This window comes from Carassius gibelio, chromosome B3 (assembly GCF_023724105.1).
Source record: "Carassius gibelio isolate Cgi1373 ecotype wild population from Czech Republic chromosome B3, carGib1.2-hapl.c, whole genome shotgun sequence".
NCBI classification, from domain to species: domain Eukaryota; kingdom Metazoa; phylum Chordata; class Actinopteri; order Cypriniformes; family Cyprinidae; genus Carassius; species Carassius gibelio.
The window spans coordinates 5234264-5258256 of NC_068398.1; the positions used below are offsets into that span (position 1 = coordinate 5234264).

At 40.2% G+C, this 23993-nt stretch overlaps 2 protein-coding genes across 2 annotated transcripts in view; one reads left to right on the top strand and one right to left on the bottom strand.

Annotated features, from left to right (window-relative positions):
- The first annotated feature begins 835 nt into the window (after nt 1–835).
- Nucleotides 836–9614, top strand: LOC127952506 (alpha-2-macroglobulin). The gene is made up of 34 exons (XM_052550997.1): nt 836–1351; nt 1488–1674; nt 1744–1900; nt 1990–2042; nt 2156–2176; nt 2285–2450; nt 2530–2614; nt 3033–3147; nt 3238–3358; nt 3451–3560; nt 3643–3813; nt 3886–4113; nt 4206–4418; nt 4490–4639; nt 4875–5000; nt 5075–5168; nt 5584–5725; nt 5832–6057; nt 6143–6266; nt 6348–6469; nt 6542–6593; nt 6680–6763; nt 6847–7023; nt 7145–7220; nt 7292–7448; nt 7706–7780; nt 7866–8028; nt 8105–8289; nt 8368–8589; nt 8662–8783; nt 8882–8963; nt 9050–9133; nt 9213–9318; nt 9506–9614. Exons 1-34 carry the CDS (start codon nt 1209–1211, stop codon nt 9544–9546), a joined length of 4380 nt encoding a protein of 1459 aa, XP_052406957.1. The 5' UTR covers nt 836–1208; the 3' UTR covers nt 9547–9614.
- A 940-nt stretch (nt 9615–10554) lies between these two features.
- zmp:0000000896 (caspase recruitment domain-containing protein 10) overlaps nt 10555–23993 on the bottom strand; it is a 14599-nt gene continuing 1160 nt past the window's right edge. Inside the window, exons 2-24 of the mRNA XM_052551010.1 lie at nt 23098–23319; nt 21557–21694; nt 20599–20785; nt 20052–20190; nt 19788–19958; nt 19593–19712; nt 18774–18899; nt 18534–18701; nt 17343–17438; nt 17217–17253; nt 16912–16952; nt 16735–16823; nt 16548–16594; nt 14977–15094; nt 14681–14837; nt 14472–14595; nt 14063–14303; nt 13584–13650; nt 13395–13497; nt 13166–13324; nt 12866–12972; nt 12669–12784; nt 10555–12555 (exon numbers count right to left, since the gene is read on the bottom strand). Coding sequence (XP_052406970.1) covers nt 12345–12555; nt 12669–12784; nt 12866–12972; nt 13166–13324; nt 13395–13497; nt 13584–13650; nt 14063–14303; nt 14472–14595; nt 14681–14837; nt 14977–15094; nt 16548–16594; nt 16735–16823; nt 16912–16952; nt 17217–17253; nt 17343–17438; nt 18534–18701; nt 18774–18899; nt 19593–19712; nt 19788–19958; nt 20052–20190; nt 20599–20785; nt 21557–21694; nt 23098–23319 — 2984 coding nt within the window. The 3' untranslated portion in view covers nt 10555–12344. The remainder of the gene's footprint in view (nt 12556–12668; nt 12785–12865; nt 12973–13165; nt 13325–13394; nt 13498–13583; nt 13651–14062; nt 14304–14471; nt 14596–14680; nt 14838–14976; nt 15095–16547; nt 16595–16734; nt 16824–16911; nt 16953–17216; nt 17254–17342; nt 17439–18533; nt 18702–18773; nt 18900–19592; nt 19713–19787; nt 19959–20051; nt 20191–20598; nt 20786–21556; nt 21695–23097; nt 23320–23993) is intronic.

A 23993-nucleotide genomic window follows, 5' to 3' on the forward strand; every position in this document is an offset into this window, starting at 1 on the left:
GCACTGATTTATGACAAAAAAATAATAATGAAATGATTATGAAATGTTAAGATATGAGGTTTCTGTCTGACAGCAATGATATATGCTTGTATATAACAAAGTGTTATTTTGACTTTTATTTTGTTGACCTAGCTTACATTAGTTAGCTAAAACAGAATATGTTAGCAACAAGCTAGTACTGGACAAGTTTCTCTGTCTCACTAGTAATAGTTTTCAAGGTCAAAGTTACCTTAGCCAAACATTCAAATATATGTCCTGTTATCTTCCACAGTATATCAAATATTTTTTCTGTGCTAATACATTTACAAATAAAAATGCTTTTTTATACAAAAAGCAGCCATGTTGATTTGTGAAATGTGGGGCAGGTGAAAAGTTTTCTGCACTGAATATGTTCCTACTTGTAAAAAAAAAAAAGAAAAAAAAAAGCAAATATCAGTTTCCCTAAGGGTCATTTTTTTGACCCATGTGTGTAAAATTGATGTAGGAATAAAAAATCTGGAATAATAAATTATACAATTATACAACTTTTAGAGATTCAGCAAAAGAAATTCGCATCCATCACTGAAATAACAAGAAATGAATACGGGTCGTTTTAGACCCATGTTGTACAGTGCATAAGAAGGGCAGTGACACCAAAACTTTTATTCAAAAAGCGTATAAAATATAAATAAGAACTTGTGATGATGATAAAAAAAAAAAAAGTTAATTGAGGAATTCCTGGAATTCTGAATGATGGATTTAATTTCTTGCAAAGATAAAGAAAAAAAATTAACTCAGCTGGGTCAATTTAGACCCATGTTGTACATCAAAGGGTTAAAATAGATGTTGTGAACACACCCTTAGATTGCACATAGCTGACATGTTTATATGCAATCATCAAAGAGTGAATGGGAAATTACTATTTTTAATAGTTAAAATATAAAGTTTATTGTATAAAACATTGTAAATTTCCTAGTTATAGAGAGTTAAACACTACTCAAGGGAAATAAAACATGGTAAATATGTTGCATGCTTGCTCATAAGTTTGGTCCCTAATTAAGCACACCTGAACCAGTTAATCAAGCTCTTCAGACTAGAACCTTGAACTAGAACTGAGACGGACTGTGAGAAGCTGTAGAGCAGTGAACAGTGGTAGACTGTGGCAGAAGTTCAGCTGGGTTTCTGAAGGAGACACTCACTCAACACCTGGACTTGGCTGATTGCTCTTCATGGCTATCATGGAGATTTGTGTTCGGAAAGGTCTTCTTTTAGCCCTTTTCTTCTTTGCTGTTGATGGAAACAGCTTAAGACCGATTGCTGTTGATAGACCAAGATTGGAGCCGTTTGCTGTTGATGGACAGAGATCAGGGCCGTAAGTACAACTAGCTTTTAGCGTAGACACAATTTTATTGATTTGTCTTATGCTCTAGGTGCATGTGTATCTACACAACATGCTCTGACCTGGCTGTTTATGGCTTATGAATCTCTATTTCTGTATATTTCCACAGGTGGTTCTTGGTGACTTTTCCTGCAGTGATCGAGGCTGGCTCTAATGCCAAATTGTGTGCAATTCTTCTGAAACCCAATGAGTCGCTCACAATGACCGTTTCTCTGCTTGATGATCAAAACCGAACAACTCTTCTTGTGCAGCAGAGATATGCTTCTGCAGCAATTTACCGCTGCTTTTGTTTCCAGGTCTGAACCTGATCATGTTAAACGTGAAGCATTTGTCCAGTTTGATGTATATTTAACATTTCTCCTCAGGCTCCTTGTGTAGATGTGGAGACCGTGTGGAAACTGAGTGTGGTAGTTAAAGGGAAGTGCTTCAAAATGACCGAAGAGAGGAAAGTTATGTTCAGACCTTCCCTGCCTTTGACCTTCATCCAAACGGACAAGCCCATTTACAATCCAGGACAATCTGGTGAGCTGCAGATGACCCTTGGAGGAATATCAGGAAGTTCAAGTGCCTGGTGTAATGAGAGCGCACTAATTTACGTCTTATTTTTGCAGTGAATTTCCGAGTTGTGACAATGGATGCTAAATTTGTGCCTCTCGATCAAATGGTGAGGCCTAACCTCTTTGCTGCAGACAAATTGCAAAATAATGCATGTCATTTTTAGATGCCCAACCTTTGTCATAATTGTAAGTTAATGTCTAATGATATTGTGTCTTACAGTACAGTCTGGTAGTTGTGGAGGTGAGAATTCGCTCCAGTGCAAGTATTTGATTAGATGGGTCTGCTTTATTTCTGGATGTTCTCTTAGTACACTTAGTTTCTCTTCTGACCTGTTAATTGTTTGACTAGGACAATCAGAACAACCGAATCGGTCAGTGGACAAATGTTTCCTCAACGCAGTGGATATTGCAGCTTTCTCACGGTTTAAACCCCGAGGCTCAGGTCGGGATGTACACACTGAGGGCTTTTATTGGTGACCGGATGACCTCCCAGGTTTTCGAGGTGAAAAAGTATGGTAAGTTTTCATGTACATTCTGCAGTGGTACACCAGCAGATGTGAAGTCTTAATTTAAAGTGCTTTGTTTCTGGTTTAGTTTTACCCAAGTTTGATGTCACCATAAACGCACCACCGATATACAGCGTTGGAGATCTGTGGCTGAAAATTGAGGTTTGCAGCAAGTGAGTGACACTTCTGTTTACTTGATGCCACATTTCTTCTCTTGTTGGACTGTTCTTGATATTTTTACTTAAAGGGGATATAATGCAGATTTTCACCAAATATCTTGAGTACCTATTGAGTAGTATTGCATCCTTCATAGAGTCTTTAGTTATGTCATATTTTTCAAAGAAAGGTGCAACTTTACAATTCCCTCTGAAAACAGCGGAGCTCCTGAAGGGGTGCTGTGGGTGGAGCTAAAGTGACAAGCTCTTGTCCTGTACAGCGATGCTGAATAAAACCATGCTCGCGCTCTCTTCCGGGAGAAGTGCTTGTATAAGGAGCTCCACCCTTCTGTCATGAAGAACCACAGAAATAATCTGTTCTACATCCAAATAATTTTTTTAAATGGTCTCTGTAACCCCCTTTAAAATACTCCAGATACACATATGGGCAGCCTGTTCCTGGTCAGGTATTGGTGGAAGTGTGCCGTGAGCCATATCCATACGTTGAGGTTCCTGGGGTGACTCGTCTGTGCATCAATAAAACTGCTGAGGTATAACTACTGCCAAACAACCCATATGTTATTCTCTATCTCTTCTGCATGCAGTTGACTAAAATATGACTATGTATGTTCTGCTGCCAGATGAAGGACACTGGCTGTGCCTCCCTTTCCTTCAGTACGTCAGTGTTTTTCACCACTAGATTTGAAAATAATCTGCAAGATGTGTTTCTTATTACTGCCAACGTCACTGAGGAGGGAACAGGTGAGCTATTGGCTGATCTGAAGCAGTTGCACGTGTTTGGAGGATGTTGGCATTTATTTGGTGTCCTCCTGTTTGTTGTATCACTTTTCCAGATGTGCTGCTGTCAAAATCTGCAACCGTGTCCATTACGTTTGAAGTTGGTAAGGTCACATTTTTGGAGCTCCCAGATTTCTTTGACCATGGATCACTGATTACTGGAAAGGCAAGTAAGAGTTCATCACTTGTTACAGATGCCTTCATATTGGTTATTTTTCCTAACCTTTTATTTTTTTTTTCCCCATAAGGTTTCAGCATCTTATTTCAATGGAGAACCAATTGCAAGCAAGGCAGTCTATCTCCTGGATAATGGCCAATGGCCCAACAAACTGCTTTTGAATGTGACGACAAACCAGAATGGACTTGCCGATTTTTCCCTCAACACCGCTGATGTCCCTAAAGCTGATCTTAGTCTGGTGGTAAGTTTTATGTATTCATTTATTTTAAATGAAGACTTGTCACAGGAACCAATTCCATTCATTGTTCCTCAGGCCAGTGCGACTACAGAGGCTGTTAATGGCTACAGATCGCCATACTTCTCTTCAGACAGAAGAATAGTAAAGCTTTTTCAATCTGCCAGCCCCTACAGCCCAACGTTTAGTGAACTGACAATAGTGAAGCTTGAGCAGCCGCTGAAATGCGGTGCCAACTATCCAGTAACCATCAAATATTCATTTGTTGGTGAGACTGGTGACTTCAGCACTGATATCATCTATATGGTGAGTGGACACTGGTTTTGTAGTGTTCCTTGTCTTTTGATTGCTATGCTTGTCTTTGTCTGACACATTATGCACTCTGCATTTCTTGTCAGGTCTTGTCCAAAGGAGTTATTCTCCTTCATGGATTTCATAGGGTTCAAGCCTGGGCTTCTAATGGCATCATGAGTGGTGCGGTGTCATTCCAGCTGTCTGTCAGTGTAGATATGCCTCCAGCAGTGCAGATTCTGGTCTTCAGCATTCTACCCAGTGAAAACGTAGTTGCTGCTAGTGCATCCTTTGACACAGAAAAGTGTTTCCAAAACCAGGTATGATGTAGCGCCCCCCTTGACATGCATGCCTTGACTTGTCCTTCAGCTTGTGTTGGTTCTTGTTCCAGGTTTCTCTGCAGTTTTCTCCAGCTACAGCTGTTCCTGGTGAGGGAAATGTTTTGACGGTCTCTGCTCAAGCAGGATCCCTGTGTGGCCTCAGTGCTGTTGATCAGAGTGTCCTGATCATGGAGCCAGGAAGACGTCTGAGTGCTGAAGCGGTATCAGATTTCCTACTAAACAATGTAGATTTGAATCTGACACATGGTATCAGTTGGTCTTGTTGATTTGGGTTTTTAAGTTTTATTCCTCTTATCCTGTGACCATTTTGTCCATCTTTCAGTTCTCTTGATTAACATTTAAAGGGTAGAATTCCACAGATGTATGACTTAAAACTACTTGATTTGTTCACGTCCACCCATCTCCCCCCCCCCCCCCCCCCCAAAATGTTCTCAGGTGTTCGGCTTACTTCCAGTGCAAGGGGTATCAGATTTTCCATTTGGTGTCGAGGACGAACAGGAATGCCTGAATGTTCGACCCCGTCGAGCTGTTCCTACAGACCAAGCTTACGACGCTTTCAAGGTAGAAAATGTTCTGCACATCAGTCAATAATCCATTTTGAATGTGACTTGTAGTTTGATCTGTTTCTTTGACAGAGTGTGGGACTGAAGATCGCAACAAATCTGCCTGTCCGAGACCCTCAGTGCCTCAAATACAGAGACATGAATTACTATCGCAACTACTTCTATGGTATGCCTTTTAGGTTCTTTAGCTAGCTAAAATTAGCCATATGATTTAGTAAAACTACAAGATAAGGAAGCAATCCCCATGATTATGCAAGGGTTTTAGATATACATTTATTTAAAGTTTAATATGACTCTAATATTTACGTGTGTGTATATGTTTGTGTATGCGCATACACGACTAATGCCTAAATGGACTTTTATAATCCAAGATTTGTGAATCAATTCAAGAACCACTTAATGTACTTATGCCGATTTCACACTGCACAATTTTAAGTCACCGTTGTTTGAGTTACTGTCACTTGCATGAACGCACACTGATTCACCTCCTAATATTGGGTGTTCTTCAACATAGAAAATGGATAAACCTCAATTGGGTGTCAGTCTTCGTATTAATGGCTTATCTCTCCATTTTATGCAAGGTGGTCGTCCTGTTGCCTTTCTAAAACCTGAAATGGCTTTTGCTGCAGTAGGAGTTAGTGGAGACCGGAGCAGTTCCCCTTTTGTCATTACCGTCAGGACTTACTTTCCAGAAACATGGATCTGGCAACTTGCTCAAGTGGGGTTGGTGAAACAACTTGTGTTAAATCAGTAGTTGACACTTGATGCCATCTACCAAATAATTTAACTCTCCTGTCCCCTCTTATTTCTGTCTTCGGCTAACCTTCAGAGACACTGGATCCACACAAGTTCCTCTCACGGTTCCTGACACTATCACAACATGGGAGACCGAGGCATTTTGCTTGTCCTCCAAAGGTTTCGGTTTGGCTCCTCCTGTTAAACTGACGGTCTTCCAGCCCTTCTTCCTGGAGCTCTCCCTGCCTTATTCCATCATCCGTGGAGAGTCTTTTGAGCTGAAGGCCACTGTATTCAACTATCTGTCCAATTGCATCATGGTCTGTCATGTTTTTCATAGATGGATGTAGATAGATCCATGTTGGTCCTGTGTTTTGGCTCCATGTTACTGGTTTTCATTGGCAGGTTAAAGTAACTCCAGCTACAAGCTCCGCCTTCACACTTACACCATTTAAAGAGCCATATTCATCCTGTCTCTGTGCTAATGGGAGAAAGACATTTAAGTGGGTTCTCTTAGCCTCTGTTCTTGGTCAGTTTTGGTCCATTTGTTTCTAAAATTTGAAGCATACGAGTATGTGAGGTGTTGCTCACTAGCTGTCGGTCACTGCAGGATCTGTCAATGTGACGGTCAGTGCTTTGGCTGAAGAATCCCAGACTCGATGTGGCACTGAGATTGTGACTGTGCCAGAGAGAGGACGCATTGATGTAGTCACTCGAAGTCTACTTGTTCTAGTAAGTGTTAACCAGTTCGATCCTGGAGCCCGTGCCTCTCTTCTGATGTGGTGTTTATTTTATTTTTTTTAGCCTGAAGGAGTTGAGAGGACAAATGCCCAGAGTTGGTTACTGTGTCCAAAGGGTTTGTTTGCACTCAGTGATTCCCAAACATTTTCTCTCAAACACTAGCCTAGCGCTCAAAGCTAATCTATTCTGTTTGGATCACAGAAAGTGTTCTTTCTGAAGATGTGATTCTGACATTTCCGACAAATGTGATCCAGGGATCAGCCAGATGCTCAGTTTCAGTCCTTGGTAAAGAATTTCACGGAGTAGAAACTGATGTGATATTTTGCAGGATAACTTTTTCTGATGTGAGTTTCTTTACTTTCCCATAGGGGACATAATGGGCCGTGCACTGAAGAATCTGGATCGGTTATTACAGATGCCATTTGGCTGTGGAGAACAAAATATGATCGTTCTTGCTCCCAATATTTACATCCTGCAGTATCTGGAAGTCACAGGTCAACTCACTGCAGCCATCCGACAGACTGCCACCGGTTACCTTCAGAGCGGTATGGATGAGATGCATTTTGTGTATTAGGGAGACTAAATCCTAAGGACGTTCTGTCCTGCACTTACTATTGAGTCTGTCAGACTCTAAGCTACCATGCATGCAACATTTGACCTGAACAGGATACCAAGGACAACTGAACTACAAGCACCCTGACGGTTCATACAGCACATTTGGTTATGATGAATCAAACACATGGTGAATATCACACTGTTCTTTGAGTATCCTCTGATTCGGAAATCAGTTTGTCATGAAACTTTCATGGCCAGGTTGACTGCCTTTGTCCTGAGGTCTTTTGGTCTAGCGAAACGCTTCGTATTCATCGATCCAAATGTCCTTCAGAGTGCAAAGGACTGGCTGATAAGCCAGCAAGGTTCAAATGGCTGTTTCCCGCAACGGGGGACTTTGTACCACAATGACATGAAGGTATGCATGTTCTCAAATGGCATGTACCCCATAGAGCAGTGATCCTCAAATCGGTCTTGTGAGATCCACTTTCCAGAGGAGTTTCGCTCCAACCTTAATCAAACAAACCTTCCTGTGAAGGTTTTTTCTCTCTCTAATGACCCTGAAGACATTGATTAGCAAACTCTGCAGGAGAGTGGATCTTGCGAGACCGATTTGACGTTCACTGCCATAGAGTCTGTCGGAGTGGTTTTAATCCATGTGCTGTTGTGCTTTAGGGTGGAGTTGATGATAATGTGACAATGACCGCCTACATCACTGCATCGCTGCTTGAACTCGGTGTCCCTGTCACGGTAGAAACATCTTCAGTAGTTGTATGAGCTCCTTGTAAATGATCCTCCTGGTCTGACAGGTGTATTTTATTTTTTTCCTCTCCAGAATCTTGTCATCACCAATGCTCTGTCATGCTTGAGGCCTGTTGTTGGCGACCTGGCAAACACTTATGCCACCGCTCTCCTCACTTACACCTTCAGTTTGGCAGGAGAGACCAGCACTCGAGCACAGCTTTTAAACACCCTGAACAACCTTGCCATTTCTGAAGGTAATATTCACCAGCCTGTTGTGTTTATTGTTGAGGTTCTTTGGCATCAACTTTCTCTCCTTTGTCTTTTCCTAAGGCCCTAAGCTCCACTGGTCTCAGACTTCTTCTGGTGATACTCTGGCGGTGGAGATCAGCTCATATGTGCTGCTAGCGGTTCTTGCTGTACAGCCTCTCACGACGGCTAATCTGGGATATGCTAACCGCATTGTCAACTGGCTTGTGGCCCAGCAGAATCCCTATGGAGGCTTTACCTCCACCCAGGTGACTGACCGGCTAACATGACTACAATCATTTGTGTCTGAGTGGAGGTTTTATTCTGGTGCTTGTTACTGTATGTAGGACACAGTGGTGGCTCTTCAGGCTCTGTCCATGTATGCCACTCAAGTGTTCAGCTTGGATGGTTCCAGCACAGTTACTGTACAGTCCTCCGTGGTAGGAGGAGATGTTCATAACTTTGACGTGACTCTGGACAACAGGCTGCTGTATCAGGAAAAACAACTGGAGAGCGTTCCAGGCATATATAGGATTGAAGCAACGGGATCCACTTGTGTGTCTGTGCAGGTCTGTATCTGTACTCTCTCTGTTTCTGTGGTGCATGGCCTAATTCTGTGTTCTTTGCTCTGCATACTTTAGGTTGCATGTTTCTATAACATCCCAACACCCAATAAAGTAGCCAGGACATTGAGTGTCCAAGCGAAGGTGACTGGAGACTGCCAACCACTTGGAGCCAATCTTATGTTGAACTTCATGGTGAAGTAAGAATAACTTTGTCTTGAAACCAGCTCTTGTTTGACTCCTCCTAAGGGAAGCTGTTTTCTTGATGACTGAACCTCTTTATCTCCACACCCTACAGATACGATGGCCCAAAGTCAACCACTAACATGGTTATAGTGGACGTTAAGCTCCTGTCGGGTTTCACGGCAGATACGTCACCGGTTCGGTGTTTTTAAGATTTGCAAATTCATGATGTTTGAGGCTTCTTTATGTAATAGTGTAGTTAACTATGATCTTTTCGTCTCAGCTTGGATCTCCACCTAATTCCTTTGCCCCGCTTGTGGAGCGCGTTGATGCCAGAAATGATCATGTCCTGGTGTATCTGAAAGAGGTGAGACTGTGTACACTGGACATATTCACAAACTGACATCTCATGTGCTGTGTGTTGCTGTTCATCCTCTGTTTTGCAGGTTCCCAAATGCTTCCCCATGAGTTACAATCTGCAGCTGAAACAGGTTCTTGCAGTGGAAAATCTCAAGCCAGGGGTTATCAGTGTTTATGACTACTATCAGCCAAGTATGTATTCATCATCCTGGGGTGTTTCCAGAAAGCAAATATGGTCATAATTATCAATAGTGCAGTTGAGCTTGGGACCATAGTTGGCTAATGATGCATTTGGGAAACACACCACTGGTCATGCCTTGCTTCGGCTGAATTTCTTGAACATGATCCAACTCCTTATGGTTTTATTTTATTTTTTTAGGTGATGCATTTGAGACCACCTACAGAAGTCCCTGTCCATGATTTGATTCGGTACCAGTTAGAGAATGACTCCAGCATTACTCAAATAAAGCTGATTTTATACCATGTAATTTGTTTTGGTGACTTTTTGATGTATCCACTACAGCTTTGTTTTGGAAGAGGACCTATACATTTCTTCCTAAAAGGCTTACTTGACATTAAAACTCAGAGTTTGCTTTAAAGTATTTAAAATGCTATATTGGCCTCAGCTGTTAGCCCTGTCTGACCCGTTTAAAGCACTGGCCCGACAGTGGTAAAGCAGCTACTGTAATCATGGTGAAGAAACGCAAAGGAGGTGCAGAGAAGCTGAGTGAGAGGAAAAAACAGCATTAATGTTTCAACTCTTACTGATTCTAGCTTACACATTACATGGCATTAGTAGTTTTAAAGAGTGGTATAGACTCAGGGCAGGAGAGTGCAAGGACAGGTGGTATTTGTGATCTGATGTGTTGGTGGGCCGGTCTGGGCCAAAATGCCAAGACCAATTTTTGGTCCCAATTCATCCCTGCAAAGAGGCACAAAGTCACTTAATGGAATTTAAATACTGCTACTGTTAGATAATACATTTGCAAAAAATGATTTTAAATCTTTTATTCGATCAAGACGTTTCCACTGCATGAAAATGAATGTATCTGATAAGGCTGCTATTAGTGCAGATGATTGCTAGAAGATTACATGAAGCACTGGATGATGGATCAGAAAGAGCTTGTGTGGGGTTTCTGAGAGAGAAGCTGATTCACGTCTAGTTTCACGCCTGAAGGAGACTTGTGTTTGGTTGGGCTCCTTTTAGCTTTTTCATCTTTGCTCTACAGAGATCAGGGCTGGAAGGCTTTTAAGGAATGGAATTGCAAACTAAATTGAGACTAGATTGAGAAGCAATCCTCAATTTTTTTTTTAGTGTAAGAGAATAAGAACCCTTGCTTGGCAAAACGACTGACTAATGTGCCACGCTGCTGACGACTGCTGGTCAAAACTTTAAAGTACAACAAAACTCAGCCCAAACACACAGGGAAATGCTTTTACAACCATTTGCAAATGTTTTATTAAAAGTATATTGGTAAAAAACAATTTACACATCAAATACCAATATTAAATATGAGTCTGTAAAAAGTGTTCTTTGGTTGTTTAATAGAGGACGTGTTTAAAACAAGAGAAGCAAAAGAGTGCAAAAGTACTAACATGCCTCTCATGGGTCAGGCTTCACAGCAGATATGTCCCTAGTTTGTATGTGTTTTAAGATGACATGTAAAATCCCAAGGTGCTGGAAGCTCCTTCAGATGTAAGTGTTAATCTAAAAGATGGTCTTTTCCTCTCAGCCAAAGGTCCCACGAGTGGAGCTGGTTGATGCTGGAAATGACTCTGATATCTGCAAGAAGCTCTGAACATGAGCTGCTTTACAGTCATCACAAACTACATTTTATGGGCCCCGGGAATTATTGAATTGATTAAGAGTAACACAAGCAGACAGACAGATAGATAGATAGATAGATAGATACATAGATAGATATACACTTAACAGGTGGTTCACAGATTTGATCAATATCAGAAATGTTTTCTATGGTAGCAACACCTGATGGTAGTCGATCCTAAACACTGTATGAATGTAGCCGTGCCGTTCTCCTGGTCGGAGATCATAATAAATACAGATAAAAAAATAAAAATAAAAAAAAACTACTTTAACAAAGTGCGTAGTAAAAAGATAATATATAACATGTACATAAAACCTATTCTCCAGCATCAGTTTGTTGTATATTGTTTGTCGTTTTATATATAATTACTGCAGTCAATAAAAATTTATTAAATCGCACACGCTTTTTTATAATTTCATATTGAAATAATTTCACATTCAATCTTCACATTTCACATTAATGTACAATCAACATAAAGACAGTATATATATTTGTTTAATGGTACTTCTTTTATGATTGATGGCCAGTATCAATGATACTGATACTGACTTTTCTGTAACCGCCCCCCCCCCCCAATATTTAACCACTACAGCTATTCAACATTACAGTATCATTGAGGGATATCAATTTGAACATTTAAGTGAACTTAAAACAATCTTCACATAAACCCATTATAATAAACAGCAGAAATATCAAGAAGTTGAAATGATCAAACACTAAATTCTAAATTAAATAAAGATGAATGCTTAAAGTTATAAAAGTTTTTTCATTTTCTTTGTCCTTTGATTAACAGACATCACAGCAGCTGTTATTAGGTTGTTTTGGTTGCTGTTTCTTTAAGAGCTGCTGCTGCTGAACGTGACGTGGATCTGACGAATCATATTTCCACTCAACTCTTTTTTCTGACCCACTTCAGCTCTTAAAGTCTCTATTAATGAGCTGACGAGTTAAATCGGGTGTGTTAGATGTGTTAGATGAGGGAGACAGTGCTGGGCTGCTCCAGGACAGTGACATGTTCTTAAATGTGACTTACATAAAATAAATTACATGCATGCACAGTTTTAAGACAGATTTAATCACCTTTTTGGTAACTTCATGACTTACCTGACCACGACATTGCATGCACATAGTTTATTTTGTGCTTTGATATGAAAGGATATAAGCTACAATATTTTTTACGCATTAAACTTAAAAAAAAAAAATTGCCTGCATTTAACTCATTTAAATGTATATATGTGTGTGTATATATGTATATATATATATATATGCTATATGTATATACCATTATTTTTATTTTTATAAAAAAAAAAAAATTCAAGTTAGTTGATTCACATTACGGAGTATATGAAAGGTATGGTCATGAACCATGTGAAGTATGTCAGGATGTGTGTGTCAGGATGACTGGAGGCGCTCCTGCTCCAGCCACACCATGGCGCTCTGCTGGCTCAGGATGCTGCTGCGTATGACAGCCAGAAGCTCATCCGTGCTGCTCCATGTGTTCGGCTCCACCGTGCTAAACATCACAGGAAGAGTCTCCAGCTGCAGCTCCTCCATCTGACAGGCCTCCATCAGGTCCTCCTCTCGCTGGCCCGATAACAGCTTCCTGAAACACACACAGGTTTCACCGGGGTTTAAGGTTTGTGTGACATCAGGAGCTAAACGTTGGGCAGATTTTGTGACTACAGTGTCAAGAGACAGAGGGACATGGATCCGAACCTGAACTTGCGTCCCTTCTTGTCTTTAGGCTTGATGTAGATGATGATGGGATAGATGCTGTGCTTCAGGAGATTCTCCACATGATTCAAGCCCAGCTGAAGCAGACAGTGTTTGTCCTGAACACACACACAGACACAAAGTTTTAACACAGCTGTGATTCTCAGTGTGTGTGTGTGTGTGTGTGTGTTAATGTTTACCTGGTTAATGACCTCTTGAATACTCTGTAGTTTGATTCCCAGTGGTTGATCTGTGGAGTCTATGAGGAACACACTCTTATCCTGAAGCACACAGCTTTCAACTGGCTCTGTACACGATAATAACAATGGGGAAAATAATCCATTAAATGTATAATAAATTACTGAAATTGTGAACTTAAAGGTATCAAGATTTTTAACAAATACACGTTAAAAAAATGTTAAAACCAAACTATTTTCAAATAGACAAAGTAACTCCTGGCTGTTATTTCTAGTGTCATCAGTGGAGGTGTGCTGCTGTACCTGGATGGCAGGTGTTGAAGTCCAGACCGGATTCTGACGGCTGCAGCAGTCGCTCGATGATCCCGCGGGACAGAATAGATGGGGAGAAAACCACCGGACGTTTGCTGAAGACCCCAACCATCTGAACCAGACTGAACGGGATCAGCTGCTCCTCATGACCTACACACACACACACACTCAGAACAATCTTCACTCTGATTGGTTCAAGGTTAGAGTGGGCGGGGCTTACGGTTACTGAGTGTGTAGAGCAGCGGACTGGATGAGCCACTCTTGCGATAGTTCGCCGCGACCGCTTTAATGAGCCGGAGGCGCTCAGAGGTTTTCTTAAAGAACTACAAACAGACACGAAACAAACAGATTAGTGTCTATGAGAGAGACAGAGACAGACAGACAGACAGACAGACAGACAGACAGACACCTTCCTCCTGGAGTGATTCTGTTCCAGTGCCATCGTTCGAAGCCTCACCAACAGCAGCTGCTGAGCCCTGAACAGAAAACACGAGTCTGACGTGTTGGTATGACACCAGACAGATGGTTAACATCAAATATCCACATCTTCTGAATATGAATGTGATTGCTCTTCATCCCAATGTTTTTGTATGCCGAATTGTGATGTGGTTATTTAATAATTAATATTCATTCAATATTGTCAGCAGTTGTTGTCTTGTTAGAGCAGACTATGTGACTGGAGATGATGACAACAAACATTTAATTATAGAATTAAAATCTATATATATATATATATATATATATATGACAAAATATAGGATAGGATATAGAAAAGCATGACAAAAAAGCACCAATTATGTGCATTTTCATAGATTTTTAGTCACTAGAGTTAAAGGGATGCTATTTAAATACTTAATGTATTTCTCATGTATTGCGTGCATCATGTACCTGTTGTAGTTGGGCACGGCTCCGGCCTGCAGCGGTGCCCCGGTGTGTTTGTCCACGCGGATGCAGCGCCACTGATATTTACCATTGTAACGCGTGTCAGTGACGTGCAGCACGTCGTCACAGCGAACCTGGAGACACGGTGGGTCGCCATGGTGAGAGAGGTCAAGGTTCACGCGCACGTGGAAGGAGTCGGCGCCGGTGAAAGACGGAGACGACAGCTCAGCGAGTAAACGAGAATATCCTGAGACGAGAGAGGAAAAGACTGAATCATTATAGAAAATACAATGAAACATTCACAGTCTCAGGTTTTCATCTGAGCATGATGCAATTTCAAATGATCAGTTTATGCACATACACTTGATTTGAGAAGGTTTTTTAGAAACTGATGGAGCATGTGTTTGTGTCTCACCATCGGGATTGTGTGTGTGTTTTAGCGCGTTCGGTTCTGTCCACCACTGCAGTGAGAAATGAGCCACTTCAGCCGTACACTGACTGAGACGAACATGACCCTCGCCGAACAACCCCTGTTTCAACTGACAACAGAGCACGTGGTCTGAATATGTTTCAGAGAAGGAGGCACTTCCTGTCTGACAGGAAACAGTTTTCTGTCTCTCTCACCTCCAGGAGTTCACTGCCCTCCCTCAAGCCGCAGATCTGTGCAGGTGAACCCTCCCTGACCGTCTGCACAAACACACCTGTCCTGTTTCCTCCAATGATAGTGATGTCATCGGCCAGACTGACGCTTTTGAGTGAGGAGGAGAGCGCCAGAGACAAGCTGAGAAACAAATGAGAAGAACATGAGACAAAAAAATAAATAAATAAATAAATAAAAAACATGAAGAACACACACACATGAGAAGAACATGAGACAAAACATGATGAAGGTCATGTTAATGCTGATGAAGGGTTCGTACCGTGGGGAGGATGATGAAGGTTTGATCGGGAGAGTTGGAGTCATGTTGATCAAGTCAGAAGGAAAGAGCTGAGATGGCAGAGAGCTCCACGAACTCAACAGACACGAGTCTGAGTCCTCTACAACACACACACACACGCACACAATCACACCATTACTAACAATCTAAATACAAACTGAACACAGACATAAAGACAGAAGAGATGTGAATCTTCACCAGTCCCATGATTCAGTTTGCTTCTAAAGGTGAAGATCTGACATTTTTACATTACAATACAAAACATGGGTCAGTTTTGACAAGACTCCAACATTTCAGCTGCAATGATTCTCAAAACCAATTTAATACCAAAGATAACACAAAAACTGCTATTGAACACTTATTAGGTTAACTTGTAATGTATGTATTGTATAGCAATTTGGACAGGTCTATTATGGTGTTCCTCAAGGATCTGTAATGGGTCCTATTTTGTTTAGTGTGTATATGCTTCCTTCGGGACAAATTATTAGGAAATATGGTTTGTGGTACCACTTTTATGCTGATGACACCCAAATGTACATCAGCTCCATGTCTGATCCTATTTTCACCTCAACAATTCTTTCAGAGTGTGTGCTGGAAATAAAAACGTGGATGCGCCATAACTTTTTAAAATTGAATTGTTCTGAAACAGAGGTTCTACTCATTGGCACCAGCGGCTATTCTCAAGGGTAGCACTCTGAATTTGATAATGGATGACTGTAGTACTTCCATCTGCTCAGGCTTGTAACCTTGGAGTGATTTTTGACACTCATCTGACACTAGACTCTCACATTAAGTGTATTACCAAATCTGCTTTCAATCACCTCAGAAACATTGCAAGAATTAGGCCTTTCCTCACTCCACCTGAAGCTGAAAGGCTTATTCATGCATTTGTTACTTCCAGGATTGACTACTGTAATGCACTATTCATTGGCTTACCTGCTAAATCAATCAAACGCTTTTATGGACTGTCAGCATTATTTTATTGTGTTGTACTGTAAAGAGTATTTTATTATCTATAGTTTCTACGTTGTATTGCTTTTATAGTAGTTTTGTATTATATTTGTTTGTAGCGCTTTGGGTTCTAGAAAAACGAATTATAAATAAAATGTATTATTATTAGTATTATTATTATTTAGTCAGTGTCAGATGACTTTAAAAAAAGAATCCATTACAGAGCAAATAATTTTTAATCAACATTACTGCTTTCATGCCTCAGAATTTGAGTTGAGTTGCGATATATAAACTCTGAGAAAATCTGAATTCTGACTTTTGAGTTTAGATCTCACAATTCTGGCATTGTTTGCATAACTCTGAGCGTACAACTTGAGAAAAAAACGTTCAGAATTGTGAGATACAAAAGCAAGATAAAAAGTTGCAATTATAAAATGTGGTTAAAAATGAATCAGTTCTGCAGTTCTTTAGAATCAATTCAGAATCGTTGAACAAAGAATGGTTACACATCAGAGAATCATGTTGTTGATTTTCTAACACGTCTAACAGTTAGACAGGTTTGGACTGAGATGCACAGACAGACAGAGAGCTGTTTGACACACCTGTGTGTGGCTCGTTCTCTTCGCTCCCCCAGGATTTCAGATCAAACCTGCAAACACACAGACAGTGAGACGCCAGTGAATCATGAATCAAGCGTCATCCTTCACTAGTTTAGTGATGTCTGTAAACTAAAGCTTCAGCTGTAGATTCATGTATTTAACTCAGTGTGCAGTGTTTTTTTTGTCTTACTCAACGTTTGCTCTGCGGTTGATGGAGTTCATACAGGGAGGAAAGGGAAATGTGGAGAGTCTGTTGATGTCCTTCTCAGTGTTACACTCCTGCACAATCACAAAACACACAGTGAGATTCAAACACAGGACGTGATCATCACTGCATCATCCATATACAAATAATATATGTATTTACCGGCGTGAGCAGATTCTCCTCTGAATTAGAGCAGCAGGAGTCTGCGACACAAACACACAACAGCGTCAAATAATTAACATCAACAAGTTTACACAATGCAGACTGTTTCAAAGCCACTTCACAGTACCAAAATAACACAATAACAGTGTTAATGTTTTAAAATTCTTCAATTATGAATCAGTCTCAGCAGTACAGCAGCTCTACAGAAGAAAGCAATGTTGTTTTCCAGTTCAATTCAGATCAAATTCTGTTCTCATTCGTGTCAGTTAAATACATACTATTACTGTTCACACAGTAACACTCACCTTCAGACTGCTCACAGATCTGAGCTCGAGAGGTTGACTGTAAAAACACAGGAACAGCATGAGTGAACAACACACACAAGTGCACTCAGAACACAGCTGTGTGTTTATGTGTGTGTGAACTCTGACCTTCAGATGAGCTCTGAGTGTGAGTGGACTGGGACTCAAATCAACTGAACAACACGGGCCGAAACACTGATCCTCACTGAACAACGACAGGTGGGACTACAGAAACACACACATACACACATGTTCGTGAACGTATAGTAAAGTATAAAGTGTTGTTGTAGAACAGTACAGTATAATACAATATAATACAGTCCAGTATAGTGTAGTGTAGTATAGTATGGTATAGGGCAGTGTAGCTAACTATAGTACATTTTAGTACAATACAATGCAGTACAGTGTAGTACAATACAGTATAGTGTAGTATTGTACCATGTAGTACAGTGTAGTATAGTGTAGTACAGTGAAGTGTAGTACAGTGTAGTACAATACAGTATAGTGTAGTATTGTACCATGTAGTACAGTGTAGTATAGTGTAGTACAGTGAAGTGTAGTACAGTGTAGTACAATACAGTATAGTGTAGTATTGTACCATGTAGTACAGTGTAGTATAGTATAGTACAGTGAAGTGTAGTACAGTGTAGTACAATACAGTATAGTGCAGTATTGTACCATGTAGTACAGTGTAGTATAGTGTAGTACAGTGAAGTGTAGTACAGTGTAGTACAATACAGTATAGTGTAGTATTGTACCATGTAGTACAGTGTAGTATAGTATAGTACAGTGAAGTGTAGTACAGTGTAGTACAATACAGTATAGTGCAGTATTGTACCATGTAGTACAGTGTAGTATAGTGTAGTACAGTGAAGTGTAGTACAGTGTAGTAAAATACAGTATAGTGTAGTATTGTACCATGTAGTACAGTGTAGTATAGTATAGTACAGTGAAGTGTAGTACAGTGTAGTACAATACAGTATAGTGCAGTATTGTACCATGTAGTACAATGTAGTATAGTATAGTACAGTGAAGTGTAGTACAGTTCAGTATTGAATAGTGCATTATGGTACAATGCAGTGTAGTAAATAGTGCAGTATAGTACAGTACAGTAAAGTATAATTTACAGTACAGTTCTATTCAGTATAGAATGGTACTAAGATAGTTCGTTACAGTGCAATGCACTATGCATTATAGTCAATATTTCAATATAGCATATAGTATGCTTTAGTATAGTATATGCTGGGAGTTAGTAGGGTTTTTTCAGATAATTGAGAAACAGAAGCATGCCATGTGTAGTGTGTAGTGATGCAGACGTACGCAGTGCATGCAGGTGTTGCTCTGCTCTCTCAGCTCTCTGCTTCTCTCGGTCTCTCTCTGCAGCTGCTCCAGGCTGGTCTGCAGCTCCGCGATACGTTTGCGCAGACGGTTCTTGTCCAGGAGGCAGTCGGTGAACTCCAGCTGCAGACTGTCACGACTGCGCAGCGCCTTGAACAGACACACAAGTGTTTAAGCACATGTTTGTGTGTGTGTGTGTGTGTGTGTGTGTGTGTTCGGTACCTGGTCTCTCTCTCTCTCCAGCTCCATGATCTGGTTGAAGTAGGACACACTCCTGCTCTGCTCCGTCTCCCAGTCCAGCTGCAGAGTCCTGAGACGCAGCTGCAGCTGCTCACACTGAGACGCCAACTACACAAACACATTATACATGTACTCTTGCATTTATGTATATAAATAGATAAATAAGGTGAGAAACATGCATGCATCGATTGATAACCATAGGTTCAGTAACATGGGTTAGAAAATAGACTGCCAACTTTCAGAATAGCTTATCCAGTTACAAAAAGTAACAAAAATAACAGTATTACTGAAAAAGTTTAAGACTAATTATTAAATTAGTTTTTATTAGTGACAATGACTCACAGACTCCAACGCACATAAAATCTGTTCATTTATATTATTTTTTTTGTATCACTGATATAGTATTATAGTTTTATATTATATAATTGTATAATGTTTTATATAATTTAACTTTATGACACTATATAATCTACTTTAGAGCTGCATAATAGTTGAAATTGAAGATGTGAATGAACTGATTGTTGAACACAGTTCCTCTGTTTATTACTGTAAAGCTGATGGAAGCATTTCTATTGTATTAAACACTATACAAATCATTTTTTAATGAGCTTTAATGAGTTTATTTTCCAACTACACTATATTTGCACATTAAATCCAACTTTACAGTGTGCACAAAACAAAGGCTGAGTTCAGAATGGCATTCTCAGTTTCATATTTGGCAAAAGATGAGTGATGAGATGCTAGTATGTGATTTCACACTGAGCTGATGAACAGCACAGACACACAGAGGTTTGCTCTTACTTTCTCTCTCTGAGTCTCGGAGCTCTCCAGCTCGGCCTGCAGTCGGGCGATGGTGCTGCTCAGCTCCTGCCTCTGCTCCGCCGCCTCCCGCCGGTCCTGCTTCAGGATGTCCAACAGAGCCTAAAACACACGGTACATCAGACGACCGACACACACTCCTGTAAGTGTCAGAAGGGTCCCTCACATGACTCTGACCTGATTTCCAGAGTTAAGCTCTCTGTTTCTCACAGGGAGCGGTGGTTTCTCCACCGGTCCTGTGGGGGCGCCGTCATACACCCCATTGCTCGTGTGATGAGTCAGCACGGGGGCGGGACCATCGTGAGCTCGTTTCTCCACCTCCTGTAATCTCTTCCTGAGCTGCTCCACCTGTCAGTGACATCACCACATGGACACGCCCACTTTGAGCCTAACATGAACTGTGTGAATCTGGAGTGTGAAATGTTGATTAATGTTGTCTACCTCTGTGAGCAGTTCTCTCTCACGCGCTGTAGCTCTGCGTTGTTCCTCTAATGCCCGCGAGTATTTCACAGCCTGCTCCAAATGTCTCTCCTTCAGCAAACCCAACTCACGACTGCCAGACTCCCAGTCCTGCCTCAACCTGACACATAAACACACACATCCAAACAGATCTACATTTATGCATTTGGCAGATTATATATATAATTATATATATATGATGTGCATGACAATCACATGCGATTAATCGTGCAGCCCTTGTTTGTTGATCAAAAAGTACAAAGTAGATGAGGAAAACTAGGATGCCGGATGTATTCAAAGCGCCGTTACTGTCTAGATTGAATAGAATGGTGCGCTGTGATTGGTTGAGAGGATTATAGAAAAAAAGGTAGAAAACATGATCTTATAACTCTGCGAATATTGCATTTTATATACATAGAATTAAAAATTGACGACCAGATACAATACTGACTTTGGCTGAAAAGAAAGAATACACTTGCTTTAAATACACTAGGTTTGAGAAGAAAGTGGATATGTGTGTTTTCTTCACCTCTCCAGTTGTATGCGGTCCTGACGCAGCTCCTGTGCTTTGCGTTCAGCTCGGCCGCGCTCGTCCTCGGCCACACGACAGCGCTGAGACAGACGCCGCTCACACACACGGCTGCAGTGCAACTGCTCTCGCAGCTTACGAACCTCCAGCAGCAGAAACTGAGTCAGACCCTCGGGACCCTCCTCATCTACACACACAACATCACACACACAACATCAGCAAACCGCTAGAGCTGCTGCAAGCTGGTTCATTTGTTATTGTATTTTTATTATTATTCTACATTTAATTTTTTTTTTTATATTTCTCAAATCAAGTTACACAAGAAGCAAAACTAGTAGTAAGTCTTGTTTCCTAATAAATATATCAAAATTAATTAATTTTTAAGAAAAATCTTATAAACTCACTTTTTATCCAATTTAACGAATTAGTAAATTGTGTGCACAATTTACTTATTTTTTCTTGCATGTCATGTGAAGGGCTCCATATAAACCACTTGATTTGAATGAATTTGTTGCTTTGTTATGCAAAACTTTAAATAATTTTCATAAATTTCTTCTTCTAGCATAAATCCACATAATTGTGCAACATTTGTTTGTTTCTAGCATAAACTCAATATAAACCCACTTAATGTTGAGGAAATGTTTTCGGTTTAAGCATAAACTTGCTTAATTTTATTCTGTTCATTTATTACGCTGCCATACCTCTGAATTATCTAGTATGCACAAAGTGCATAGTATGCAAATAATGCCTGGATGACATATTAAATATACAAAAGTTAAAGAAGAAGAAGAAATGTATGATATATTCCATTTCATATACTGTTAATGTGTTCAATTCAGAAAGCAATAAATCGATATACACTCCAAGTGATGTAATGACAAGTGAAATGAGGCGATTTCACAAACATTAAAGAAAAAGTAGTGTGCAAGTGTAGGATTGTGGATTCAGTGGTAGTCACCCAGCATGATGGAGCAGCGCTGTGTCGGCTGTCGTCCGGTCAGCTGAGTGAACTGCTCTGGATGGTAAAACTCCAGTGACTCCATGAAGGCCTGCAGACCGCGCTCGCCACGCCCCCTCAGGATATCCAATAAACGCCCTGAGCACAACAGCCAATCAAATCACTGCACACTGACAGAGGCACACCCGCCCACCAATCACATTCCACTGCACATTGATTCCTTCTCTGATTCTCTTTAAATGGGAACATTTGCATCCAGATTCACATACTATAAATATTACACTAGTTTAGTACGTCCTAGATCATTACATTGGTAAAAGGGTTAAATATTACCTACAACCCTTTGCACTACACATGAGGAAAAGCTTATCTGGTTCCTTATTGACTCTTCCAGATACTAAAATGTAAGGGAAGTAAGGCTGAAGCTTTTCAAGGAACGAATCTGAACACAATGTTATGACATGGCAGAATTTCCCAATGCGGCTGTACTTTCTTATTACAAGCTCTGAAATATTTACCCTCCATTACCAATGGGAGAAATTTTAATGAAGATCTTATGAAGATCTCAGAAAACATGCTGACGACAAAATGCAATCAGAACTCAACTAAAATATGTCGAAAAGACACGTTTAAAGGACATATTAAATTAATAAACCATTTGCAATTGTAAATGTTTGAATAAAAGAGTCATCTATTAAATGGAATCTAAAGTGCAAAATGATTCACTCTTTTGAAAACACACTGACCAAATCAGCTGGTCAAAACATTGTAAAATGCATAAACACCTTTTACAAACCATCTGAAAAAAAAACTTTCCAAAAAGTGTAGTCTAGTAGATGCAGTCTACAAATGCAAAATAATTTTCTTCTGATTCTTGAATGGAAATGGTGAAAATGCAGTAAGAACTCATGCACAAACTTTTATAAAGCAATGGAAAATAGATCAGATAAATTCAACAAATCATCAAATATGAAGTACTTACAGCAATGCTTACCGCATTTTTGGTAAAGTTGCTTTGCAATCATTTGTATGATAAAAAGCGTTATACAAATAAACTTGAATTGAATTGAAAAGTACATGTAGGCTGCAATTAGTTTTCTTTCATTCATTTCTACTGCTTGTGTTGTGTGTGTTTTTGGCAGGATTTGGATTTGGATACTTTAGTCCATTTGTTTTCCATTTATACCCACATTTGCCATTAAATTACAAAGCTGACTCAAATTATTCAAAACCAAATTAGACACTGGTTCAATAATTTCACCAATTTTTTTTAAGATGTCCAGAGTAGTATAATACAAAACAAACACTTGCAATAGAATTTTTTCTCTTTATCCAAATTTTCACACTCAGCAGAATTTTTGGGGGTTAAAATCGGTCTTTGACAGTCATGCTCGCACTGTTTTAACCTTGAATATATATTTTTTTTCTCTGGCTTTTGGTTTCTTTCTTCACTGAAGTCCCTTGGCTTGTGTTTGGACAGTGTCCATCACTTCTCCGTGTGTGTGTGTGTGTGTGTGTGTGTGTGGTGTTGTGCGTCTCACCGGCTCTGCTGATTCTCAGTGGATACTGACTGGAGTTCAGCACCTCGTCCTCGTCCTGCTCGTCGATCACCTTGCATTGCCGCAGGTACGGCGTCAGCTTCGCCGGGTTTAAAATGCGGGTCAGTTTGTGTCGCACTCCTTCCACTCGCTCCCACAGCTCCTCGTACTTCTCCTCCTCTGACGGAGACATGAGCGAACTCTCATCTCCCAGCAGCCATTCACCTGCGAGACAACAGACCACGTTTATGAGCTTCATGATCATTACACCAAGCAGCTGCTCCTCAAAGAAACTGAGCCTGTTTTCTGTTTTTGTAGTTGCTTTAGTTTACAATGTGTTACTTGCTGTTTCTTTGTAATTGCGAAATTAGCAATTTCTGCGTTTTTTTTCTCTTTCTTTCTTTCTTTTCAGTGTTTTGGTGAACTTGTGTATATTGTACAATCTTATTAACTGTATGTATGTTTTTGTAACATATTTATGCTCCACTGATGGGTATGTTAAGAGGTGAATCTTCATGCATACTTTTAAAAAAATCACATCATAAAAAACAATTAATAAGAAATAAAAATAACTTTGTTGCATTCACACCAATCTCATGTTTTCTCATGAGATTTAAGTGAACACATGTGATGAAGGTGATATCCTAAATCCACATGATCATAAACACAGATGTGAGATTGTAAATTCAATCATGAAAAGCACAAGATCTCACAGCTGGGGAATGCAGACAGTACCATGCAGACCTCTCACTGAACACGAGAGATAATCAGAGAAACAAAAACTGTGTTTTCATCCAGGCCTGTGTATACCTGCACACCAAAATGTTTCTCAGGAGACTTGGCGTAGATATCAGTTACGATTCATTTAATCATCACCTTTGTCTATGTACTTCTAAAAT

Coding starts and splice junctions, on each gene's coding strand:
- LOC127952506 (XM_052550997.1), top strand. CDS start 1,209: ATGGCTATCATGGAGATTTGTGTTCGGAAAGGTCTTCTTTTAGCCCTT. Junction 5,726..5,831: donor TGGCAACTTGCTCAAGTGGG/GTTGGTGAAACA, acceptor GCTAACCTTCAG/AGACACTGGATCCACACAAG. Junction 9,134..9,212: donor TCCTGGTGTATCTGAAAGAG/GTGAGACTGTGT, acceptor TCTGTTTTGCAG/GTTCCCAAATGCTTCCCCAT.